General features: G+C 34.3%; 2 protein-coding genes across 2 annotated transcripts; both read left to right on the top strand.

Annotated features, from left to right (window-relative positions):
* The first annotated feature begins 2,482 nt into the window (after positions 1 to 2,482).
* Positions 2,483 to 3,462, top strand: LOC136850220 (cuticle protein 7-like). Its single transcript, XM_067123856.1, has 4 exons — positions 2,483 to 2,534; positions 2,735 to 2,824; positions 2,956 to 3,093; positions 3,224 to 3,462. Exons 1-4 carry the CDS (start codon positions 2,514 to 2,516, stop codon positions 3,392 to 3,394), a joined length of 420 nt encoding a protein of 139 aa, XP_066979957.1. The 5' UTR covers positions 2,483 to 2,513; the 3' UTR covers positions 3,395 to 3,462.
* A 4,403-nt stretch (positions 3,463 to 7,865) lies between these two features.
* On the top strand, positions 7,866 to 11,123 carry LOC136849505 (uncharacterized). The gene is made up of 3 exons (XM_067122850.1): positions 7,866 to 7,931; positions 10,705 to 10,794; positions 10,941 to 11,123. Exons 1-3 carry the CDS (start codon positions 7,866 to 7,868, stop codon positions 11,121 to 11,123), a joined length of 339 nt encoding a protein of 112 aa, XP_066978951.1.
* The last annotated feature ends 1,377 nt before the right edge of the window (positions 11,124 to 12,500 follow it).

Here is a 12,500-nt window from a genome sequence, read left to right as displayed (position 1 = left end):
TATATTATAATCTTTGCATACAGAAATATTCATTTGATTTGAATACAGCAGTTAAAATATAAATCTTCACTTTCTAAATCGGATGAGTACAACATATGGACGTATATTTAAATATGAAATAAACACACCCTTCACATATCAAACTACAATGAGACTGAAAACTGTCAAGTTACATGGCTTACCAGAGAGAGAGAGAGAGAGAGAGAGAGAGAGAGAGAGAGAGAGAGAGAGAGAGAGAGAGAGAGAGAGGTTACCAGTGGAAGCATTTTTTCTTTTTAACTACACCTAAAAATTATATATATATATATATATATATATATATATATATATATATATATATATATATATATTATATATAATATATATATATATATATATATATATATATATATATATATTATATATATATATATATATATATATATATATATATATATATATATATATATATATATATATTATATATATTATATATATAATATATATATATAATACATACTTATATATATACAATATATATATGCTCGCACATAAATAGTTACGAAACCATTGACAAAAAAAATTTATTCAGCAAAATGTTGGCTGCTGTAAAAGAATGGGGCACGGCACAATATAAGCGTTTCCTTTTGTTACTCTATTTGCGTCCAGAATATCTGAAAGAGCGAAATGAAATATCGAAGGAAAAACTTCAGTGAAGTCGGGGCACATTTGCATATAATTACAACGTTGTTACAACGTTCCCTTTGAAGGCCGAATCTATTCTATGGGCCTCTTTGAGAGCATCCTGCCAAAACGGAAACTGCTGGAGCCTCTCATTGTTACCACAGAGAGAGAGAGAGAGAGAGAGAGAGAGAGAGAGAGAGAGAGAGAGAGAGAGAGAGAGAGAGAGAGAGAGGTTGGGGGTGGGGTCCTTACAAATGTTCATTTATTCGCAACAAAAAATAAGAACCCTGAAGAGATTTCCCTGTTTTTCTGGCAATTCAAATTACTTTCCCTCTGGAGAAAACTAAAATTACTTGACATTCAAGTTTTTCCCATATTTTTACATTCAAAATTGAAAACTGTTATAAAAAATGAACTCTGTAATTACATATGCGAGGTTATCTTCCTATATCATTTTCATTTAACTACATAAAGAAAACATAAAATCTTTACAGCAAACTTTTAACAAAGAAAATCCAACACAGTCTCGACGGAAAAAATATTAACAAAGTTTGCAGCCAAGTTATTAATACTGATTATTTTAAGCAAGGAAGTTCAAAATTCCTGTTAAATTCACAGTTCTCATGAGAGGTATTTGTCAACAATACGAAAAATATAAGAAAAATGTAAAAAACTCGATGAATGTTACTTACTCTACTGCGAGAATAAATAACAATATTAATGACTATATTCTTTACCAGTAATAATAATAATAATAATAAATAATAATAATAATAATGAATACGTGTGACAATTGTACAGTATATTTAATACTGGGTCACAAAAACCTCTTAACTTCTCGATTTCTTTATATCCGCATAGTTCCTGTTGGGATTCAATACTTACAGTATAGTCAGCGAATGCAAAAATGTAAGGAAATCGAAGAGTTAAAGAGGTCTTCGTGGAATAATAGGACATGTCAACGTAGAAAATATTCAAAATATATTTCTGTAATTTACTTTTCGTGGTGCGAATTCTTTGCAATTATGCATTTCAGGTCGAAACACAAATGTACAAAAATAAATAGCTTTAAAAATATTGTGCAATGATCATATCAACCAGAACACTCATTTTAAATGTATTTTCACCTCCATCGATCTTACTAAATGTTAAAGCAAACGCCGATCGTACCTAAATAAATTTCAATATAGCGCATACGTAAATGAAATGGAATTGCGTTCGTAAATGCATTCCCACGGACTCTCTGACATTCATACGTCAACTAAACGCTCTCATGCCCCATCATATACGCAGGTGAGGCAAAAGAAGAATTACAAGGAACATGCTTCACATGTATCATCTAAGATCTTAAATATGAAGGTATGCAAAAAAGTTCTTTATGAGAGACAGAGTGAGTGAATAAAAGAGAAGACTTCTTTGCTTCGAAGAGAGAGAGAGAGAGAGAGAGAGAGAGAGAGAGAGAGAGAGAGAGAGAGAGAGAGAGAGAGAGAGAGGATTTAAGCACTGAAAAGGCAGACGCCAAAATAATGTACCACTCCCAATTCAAATTACATCTTAAGAACAAGAAAGAAAAATAAAAAAAGAAACCGCTAGGTCATTTTTAAATAGCGCGACTACTAAGCGAGCACGTACTTCACGTCGATGGCCCTTAATGAACTCAAGGGAATTTGTGGGCGGTTTCTTTCCTCCCTAACGCCCGAGGGCGACCTATATGCGCCAATGGACCTTCTCGAAAACCACCTAATGATGATCAAGGTCGACAATTTGGAAGCCATTCCTATAAAAGCTCAACTCCTCCCTCGGTTAGACATCATTTTCTTCTTGACTTCGCAACAAATAGCACAATCATCATGTACAGGAGGGCAGGAGTGGTAAGAAGATGCTCGTGGCGGGCTGTTTTGTTAACTGCTTTCCTTTAGCCTAAGAATTTACTGCTGCAAGTGGAACTCTTAATTATACTTCGAAATTAAGGATACCATGAAAATTTTCTCTTCCTCGGTGCCAAAAATGATCGAAACCATAAACATCCACGGTAAAATAATTTTGTTAACTTTAACTCTCATTCTGTTAGGTTGTTGTTCTGTTCGTGCTGTCGGGGCTGGCTTTGTCTGCTCCCTCCGATGCATATGGGGCTCCTGCACACCATCAGACATACAAAGAGGTAATAAAAAATAAACAGAACAAAGAATCACATTGACCCTTCTCGTCTTCAATAAGGTACTTCTGAAAACTGACCATCAAACCCGTACAGCAGTAGCATTTAAAGTAATCCATTTATATTTCTTTAATCAGGAACCCCAGCCTTACCAATACCAGTATGCTGTTCAAGACGAATATGCTGGCACAGACTTCGGTCAGACCGAGGAATCGGACGGGCAAACAGTTAAGGGATCGTACACCGTTCAGCTCCCAGACGGACGCAAGCAAACAGTGAGTGTTCATCTTTTTTATAACAAGAGCGGACATAACCTAAATTCAGTTTTCCATGTATGTTCCTTTTGAGGATTTTTCTGCGACAATGTTATTTCATTTTAATACCCACTCCCACTTTGATTTGCAGGTGACCTATGTTGCCGACCACTACGGAGGGTATAAAGCTGAGGTTACTTACTATGGAGAGGCCCAGTACCCACACGAATATGGGCCCCCCATCACCTTCAAGCCCCAGAGCTACCACGAGCCTTCCTACAATCCTGCTCCTTCTTACACTCCCGAACCCTCTTATCACTAGACAATCATGTCGCGACAATTCTTTCCTTGGCAATTTGCTCCCAAGGAAATCTACTGTACATTATTTATGCCAACATAAATTATTGAGAATAAGTCCTGAGTTTGTTGTTTACCATATGAAAAGTTAATGAGATTAAAAAATCTTTTCAAGAGTACGGTATCTTGAAAAACTACATGTTGAAGTCTTATAACAGAATTCATTTATCACGACAAAATATTTTTGTTTGGACTTATTGCAATAATAAGTATCGGAATATGAAATGCATCTAAAAGAATTTTCGGCAGGTAAAAGAATATCTTCAGTGAGTGCCCAGTTCAATATAAATAACTTACTTAAACTTGGGGCTGTATAGTATAAGAAATATATAAGAGCCGGAGACATAACAGATATTTTACTTTTTACGTAAAAAAAAAATACTCTTAGTTCTTAGAAATACTGGCACACAAAAATAAAAAAACAAAATCTGAGAGTTCTCAACTCAAAATAATCAAAAAGTCCTGAAACTTAGTTCAGGTTGTTGCTAAATTTTGCAAAACAAATTTTAGCGACCGCGCATAATTACTAGTATATATATTTCCTGAGCATGTGTTAAACAGTAATTCCTTCCAATGAAAGAGCTGAAACACCTGAAAAACCAACATGCAGTACAAACAATTTGTCTTCATTTATTGTTCTGTTATGGCCTATACACACGTATATACAAAACACCTCTGAGGGATTAACGTAGCTGTTGTCTTGATTCCACTTGACCCGGCATTGTCTATGCAAACGGCTTAATGAGAGAAGCACACGCACGCGCGCATACATACGTGTGTGTGTGTGTGTAGACGTAATACGGGCAGTTTTTAACGAAATCTTCAAAAGGACTGCTACATAGTGGTAGAAATTGTCACATTATATGTTCTTACCTGTGTAAACCTGGATTCAGTTATACTTTTTACTACTAGTCGAACGGACAGCATAACTGTTTTCAGAAACATGAGCGAATAATCGCACGGTTATCCAGCACATATCTTGTAAATTTTGACGCTGTCTTATTCCCATTTCCTAAGATTTTCCTGTCATGGAAGTATAATATTATTGGTCACAGAGATGGGAAACACCTGAAATTAATACTATATGTTAGAAGGACAGGTTTTGTTTTGAAGTTTCTCTGTGGTTATTACCATAAGAGCTCCTTTTTACCGCTCTTAATGTATTGGCTGATAAGGAATCAGAATATTTTAATTTCTTGCCTGTATTCCAAATTTTATCTATTTTATGATCAATATACTCAGGTCTACATATACGTAATGTTCTTAATAGCATGGATTTCTTTAGACTGTTGCTTTGGTTAAAATATAAATGTACATTAGCATAAATATGGGTAGGTTTTCTGCTGACACTATATTTAAACCCCTTATTACTTCTCTGTATAAGGATATCGAAAAAGGGACGGGTACCATCATTTTCAGTACTCCAGCATTAACTGGGAGCATTAACATTTAACAGGATTTGTGAGTAGTAGACTAAGAGCGATCCATGGACCTAGCAAACGTGAGCCGAATGTTGAACCAGGCACCCAAGCGCCTTGTCTAGCTGACTGCATCTTCCAGAGACGCGTTAGAGGTTACTACTCCCCTACACCATCATTTATATGATTATTTATTTAATTACAACGAAGACTGGGAAGCACACCACTGGGTCAGGGAAGTCAAATTCATTCTTTAGTTGCAACGTTTCGAAACCAAACAGCCAGCCTCATTATCCAGCAACAAAAGTGATAAAATAATTAGTACAATTAAATCAGGTGACGAAGTTTAAGATAAACAAAATAAGTACAATAAAAAACTGCTCAAAATATTAGTAAGACCAACCGTTGAGTATTGAGGCCGAGGAAGACAAGACCGTTAACAGTTCACGGGAAAAAAAAGAGGTACAATACGTGGAATGGGTGTTCAGTGTGGGGATAAGTTTTTTTTTTTTTATTAAACAGTGATTCATTAATTGTTAAAAGTTGGTGATTGGAAGCTCGCCATAAACCTTAAAGACTTTACATTGAAATGAATATTTACATTTACTGGCAAGATCCCCGATGTTAGAAAATTCGGTATTTGAAGGTTTCCTGCTAGTTCTATATAGCTGACAGCTCAATGACTGTCGATTTGGACCTTAAGTAACCTATTTATGGATCCAATATACGGTCCTCAATTACGCTGTTGGGTTTTGAGAAACCCCGCCTGTTAACTACACACACACACACACACACCCACATATACACACACACACATACATATATATATATATATATATATATATATATATATATATATATATATATATATATATATATATATATATATATATATATATATATATATATTATATTAATCGCCATTTTTCCCTTTAGAGTGGGTGGTTCCAGGGGCGAAGTCCTCTGCTGGTCTCTTGGAATGAGGATGCTAGACCTCCCTACCTTTTCTGGTCCCTTCCCCCTCACAACAGTAGAACACATTACCTAGATTAGCACACCCATGACAGCAGACATTCGCACATACCTGAAAAGAAAGAGAACCAAATTAATAGGCGAACGACAACAAACTAACTCCCCCCCTTTCTCTCTCTCCCTCTCTCTCACAGACACAGGCACAGACGCATACATATAAACACGCACATAAAGGCGATAAACTATGCATGAACTCATTGCTACCGTGATGCAAGGAATTTGTGCTGGTAATTTATCTCTACAAATTTTCAAGATAATATTTATCCGGAAGAACTTCGTGAGAAGTTCTTGGACCATGATCTGTTCTTTAGACATTTTGGTATCACCATAATAATAAAAAAATTTCGTATGACAATTTTTTTTTTGTCACTACTAGTCACATCATTTGTAGTGTAAAAATTTCAAGCTTTTAAACCAAGATCCGTTCTTTAAAAAATCAGGATATCATCGGCTAACATTTAATCTTTAAAAACAGAAAATCAAGATGAAGTCAGACACCTGAAAACCAATATATATTTTTTGACTGCATGACACAAAATTATTTGGAGAACCTCTTCTTCTCTAGGTTTTCAAATTCTTGACGAGTTTTAATTCCCCAGGCAAACAACAATAAAAAAAAACATAAAAGCATAAGCACTGACTATTCCGAAAAACAAAATATCTCCCCAACAGCTGAAAAATTTTCGACAGAAAATATTTCATAGACTGCAAATTCCACGTACAAAAGAGAGAGAGAGAGAGAGAGAGAGAGAGAGAGAGAGAGAGAGAGAGAGAGAGAGAGAGAGAGAGAGAGAGAGAGAGAGTGCACTACAGAGAGCCTTTTGCAGAAATACCTTTCAATGGCACTACGGGGAGATGAGTGCCGATCCATGTCATGGACAGTCTTCGAACCTAAGTCTTAACATGCATGGTACAACGATTCCCTTTCCATCCGAGTGACCTCACCGATAAAAATGCGTTGTCTTCAACAAGAAGCCTATGTGTGTTATTAGGAAAATCTACTTAATCTTTTCACGGTGAAAAAAACGCGTACTCTACATGGATTTGTATCTTCAAATGCATGATGCCTTCAGTGTAACAAAACTGCTTCATTTATCAGTTTCATTTTGAGAAACAATGATTTAAACAAGTTTAATTACAAAATGTAGCTATACTTTCCACTGCGATACGAAAATACCTTAAATAAATTTTCCGTGCAATAAGGAAACGCAAAGATGACTCACAAATCTTTTCAAAAGGATTAATTTACTCTATCCACTAAAAGAAATAACTCTTCCACGTCAACAAAAATCATTTCTTCTCTTCAGTTCCAGATTTCCCTTAGAGATGATAATTTTATGAAGTCAGCGATCATTAACACATGCATAATGCATTTTCCATTTTGATTATGATCAAAATGAGAGAAAATTTTCTGCAATTACAGTAATATTAATAACGCTTTCAAAATAAGAGTCATAATCGTAAAACATATAAGCAAGAGATGAATGTCACACAAAATATTAAAGCACGCTTGAATTAGGGAGTTAACGAATCATCCTTTTAGATTACCGAGTGATGTAAACATGAAAACGGGGGACAGAGCATCATGAAAGCTATATTCCATAAAAATGAGTAATTCCACTGAGAAATACCCTCACCTACCAATTATACCATTACAGACAATCATATACATGCGTGCGTTTGCATAATTACGTAACCGACGAAGTATGCGTTCGTGTATTTGAATGTGTTTGTTAACGCATGAAGTGAGCGTGACATATTATGCAAATAATGCCCGCATTTCCACTTTCATAGTGGAAGCGCACAGACATACGCACAAGAGAGCACACCTTTATAATTATATATATATATATATATATATATATATATATATATATATATATATATATATATATATATATATATATATATATATATATATATATATAATACTGGTAACTTCTAGCACACGAAGATATATTATTCAATTGTATTCCACATAGGAAAATGAAAGATGCAAAAGGTTGGAATATGCCCAACAGTTCCGTCCTCCAGTGGACATCTTCTTGGAGCGTTTGTTAAGGAAAGAAAAATTGTTTACAATGTATGTAGTCAAGAAAGGCCCAAAATCTTTAACATATAAAATACCATTACCAAAATCTAGTAGTTTGAACTAAAACCATATAACAGCAAAAGAGTATAATAAAATAAGAATAGCAGTTGAACAATCGATAATTACCAAAATATCAAAAGAGGTAATATGTCCACTTGAAACAGCATAACACTAAGTACATATAAATAACGTATATTATATGATATTCAATGGATAACGTTATCCAAATTGTACTGACTTCTCATACCTTGTAAAATAAAAGAATCTAACTTATATAAACTACTGCTGTGAACACATAAGGCATTACTTACATTATTTGTTCTGTGTTATATTTATGATTCACAATGCGTTTTTCGAGTGCCTTCCCAGACTGTTCTATATAAAAACTTCCGCACTTGTTATCTTATAAATAATTCCTTCATTGCTTTCCGGACTATTACAAATTAAAGTTTTACCAATGGCGCAGGGATTTGAAAAAGTTGCACAAAAACCAAGTAACCTTAGGGGGTAGACTTTGGATTGTAACGTGGGTTGGTAAGGGAAAGATATAAAATTCAGTTTTCTGTTTTTCTCCTTATATGAGTAAAATATTATTCTTGCTAATGTTAGATTGTAATCAATATCCTCTAATTTAAAGTTATTTTGAATTCCAACTTGTTATATAAAGTCTAATTCCTTATTGATAACTTCTGGACTGCAGATATTAAGTACTCTAAGAAACATTGATCTAAATGCTGAGAATTTTACGTCTACTTTGTGGGAGGAGTGATTGTTAATAATAAGATTGTTATCTGAAGGTTTTCTATGTATTTTAAACTTATAGCTAGAACTTACGACTGACCTCACAACTGTAACATACAAAAATGAAACAATACCACTGTCCTCTTTGTCAATTGTAAAAGATATGGAGGGAACTAAAGTATTGAGATCTCTTAAAATTTTCTAAATGTCAATATAAGTTTTCAGCACAGCAAATACATCGTCAACATGTCTCACCCAGAAAATAATATCTGCCATAACTGAAGTACCTATTCTGCACTCATAAAATTCCATACAAATATTTGATAAAACAGGAGACAAGCAATTACCCACCTGCAGTCCAAATTTTTGTCGGTAAAATTTTCCATTAAAAACGAAATAAGTGTCAACCACACAGTCTGATTAGTTCTAAAATGACATGTTTAGGCAGAGATATTACATGCCTACGTAGCTCACTGTTTAAAAAACCTAAGACGTCGTTGACAGGTACACAAGTGAACAGACTTTTAACATCCAAACTTACCAATATTTCATCATCTTTTGGGGTTTTCTTCATTAATCTGTTTACAAATCCTAAATTATTTTCAACAAGTGGCCGCAATAAAGTTACTAGGAATTTAGATAGTTTATATGACACTGAACCAATAGTATTAATTATAGGTCGTAATGATTGTCCTTCCTTATGAGTTTTAACAGTATTCTTATTTTATTGTACTCTTTTGCGGATATATGTCTTTAGTTGACACTACTAGTTTTTGGTAACAGTATTTTGTATGTTAAAGGTTTTGGGACTTTCTTGGCTACATACATTATAAACAATTTTTCTTTCCTTAATACACGCTCCAAAAAGAGGTCTATTGTAGGACGAAACTGTTGGGCATATTCCAACCTTTTACATCTTTCATTTTCCTATGTGGAATAACACTGAATATATATATATATATATATATATATATATATATATATATATATATATATATATATATATATATATATAAAATTATATACGAAAAAGCTTAAAATAAATACTCTCTTATTTTAAGATGTTTTTGTATATATATATATATATATATATATATATATATATATATATATATATATATATATATATATATATATATATATATATATATATATTATATATTATATTACTAAATTCAATTCAAATCTTAAAATAGAACTTCTTATACTCGTATCACACCTTAATCCATGAGATATATTAAGAACAAATGCAGAAGCCAAGGGAAGGGTGGCTTTTTACATTTTCCCATCTCCGGGTTCACCCTAAGGACAACTAACTGCTGCCGATTACACTGAAGAACCGCCTTAAAGCCAACCTAACAGGGTCTCTATGAAAAGCAGATCTATCACCGTACATGCATGATTTCTTACATCTTCCAACACTTCAACGACTCGATCAAAATACCTCAGCAATGTTTTGCGAAGGCGAGGAGATAAAAATAAAGTTGGGAAAACTGACAAAATTCATAGTGTGAAAAATTCCTTCAGATATACACCACAAACATTAATGCAAGTTTATCATTAACAAGGAAATGTGTTTCAAGCGAAAGGCTACAATGAAGTGAAAATGCATTACATGAATCGCATTCCGAGAACTACTGAAATACGAATATTTCCAAAAATGCACTCTCCATCGTAATTGTTCATTTATCGTTATCACTATATTTACCTACTACTATCTACAGGCTGCTGTCCTATTCGTTTTCTTTAACTTGGCTCTTTCTGCTTATCCCGATTCTTATCGTCCAGGTAAACACCCACCCCAACCAACTCACAGAGAAGTGTTTTTTGCCTAAAGTATTGGTCGTTTCTCACCAACCTCTATTAATAAAAATAGAAATGTCAGTCTCTGCACAACCTATACTGACATATCTTTCTAGGAACAAAAGTCTGAGCAAAAAGCATTAGTAATTCGATTCGGCATAAATAGGCCTCTATTGTGTCCATTCACAGGAACCAAATCCTTACCAGTGTAGCTATGCTGTTAACGACGTATATGCTGGTACAGACTTCGTCCAGGCTGAGGAATCAGATGGACAAGCGGTAAATGGATCATGCACAGTTCAGCTTCCAGATGGACGAAAGCAAACGGTCAGTTACGTTTTGAGGAAGATATCACGACATATGCAGAGAAAAATTAATACTCAGGTAAAGAAAATTCAAGTACTCTTTATTTTTATAATATTCAGTTGAACTACGCAGCTGATCAATACGGAGGATATAAAGCTGAGGTCACCTACTATGGAGAGCCTCCATGCCCACGTGAAATGGAACCCCGTCACTTTCAAACCCCAGAGCTCAGAGCTACCACCAAGACTCAGCATGCAAACCTGCACCCTGCTACTCGCTCCCCTGAACCATCCTACCACTGAAACGGCTTCCGAAAGACTATCCATCACTATCTGATAAAGTAGACACTATTTATTATCATAAAATGACCATCTGGAAAGCTATTTCATTCCCATCCCATTATGCATAGGGTAATCGACTGTGCATTTCATAATCATGGAAAACTTGTCAAAATCTTGATGCTATTCAAATGCATATTACTTCTCCATTAATTATATCAAACAATTATAGTATATTTTTTATTATTTCTTTATATAGTAACTTCCATGAAAAAAATATGACAAACATTGATAGTATTCTCTGAAATCGTCAACGAAAAAGTAGTAACTTGATTACTTTTGCCAATTACCTCAAACGACAAAAGATGAGGGCGGATATTACTTTTACACTTTGGAGGTAATTCTATATAATTATAGTAATTAATTACAAGCCTTCCCACACTGATAAAACTGATTCTCACCCTCTCTTTTTATTAATTACAAAGCTATACATGAATGCATAAATTTGGGTGTGCAATTCCCGTTGACATATAGTAAATATACAGTTCATCAATACACCGCGCTTTGGTATAAAAATAACAATAGTAGCGTTCCTATTACTTATTATTTATACAATGACCGATGAAATACGATCCTTGGTCATTACATTAAAGTGTGAACAATCTCGGTGAAGAATCAATCATTTCTGACTTTGAATTAATCACCATTAAATTACTCAAAAACTGTAAAACGTCATAGAGAAAAAGTCTGATAGGTAATTAACTTACGAAAGTAATATTCAACAAAGAAAAATAATCATACCTGAAAAGAGTAGTTTACAAACTCGTGTACGCTTGAAAATATCTACACACGCGTACACAGGCACTATCTCCTTGCTGGGATAAAAATCTGACCAGTGCAAAAATCGATGTAATGTCATTGGGCGATAAAACTAAATGCGGCGCGAAATTCAACTAAATAATCAATACTCGTCATGCAAATTCTCGTTATCAAGGTACGAAAACTTGCGCGACAAAGCATCTACATCTAACAACGTCAAAACAAAGATTTCGGGTTTTTATATTCATGAGACTTTCTGAAACAAATAAATGTTAAAATAACTTCAGGCCTCACCTACTGGGAAACTGCAAGAGCCAATGCCAAGACAATTATCTGGAAGTGAAAATGCTCCACTAACCAAACAAAATGCATAATAATGAACGGAATAAAAGGGGAAATGTTTTCGAGCCAGTTGATTCTTCACAAAACGAGCGAATGAAGCGTCCTACCACTTTCTTTTCTTCTTGCTTTCCCCTCCCACGGGAGATGGACACCGAAACCATGACTTCGCCGGAGGCTTTTTACTCTCATCCATCATGCATGTCAGCCCCCATCACTCTTTTGTCAAACTTCCCCTAAACT

This window comes from Macrobrachium rosenbergii, chromosome 21, assembly GCF_040412425.1.
Source record: "Macrobrachium rosenbergii isolate ZJJX-2024 chromosome 21, ASM4041242v1, whole genome shotgun sequence".
Lineage (NCBI taxonomy): Eukaryota > Metazoa > Arthropoda > Malacostraca > Decapoda > Palaemonidae > Macrobrachium > Macrobrachium rosenbergii.
This window is presented reverse-complemented; position numbering and strand designations above follow the sequence as displayed.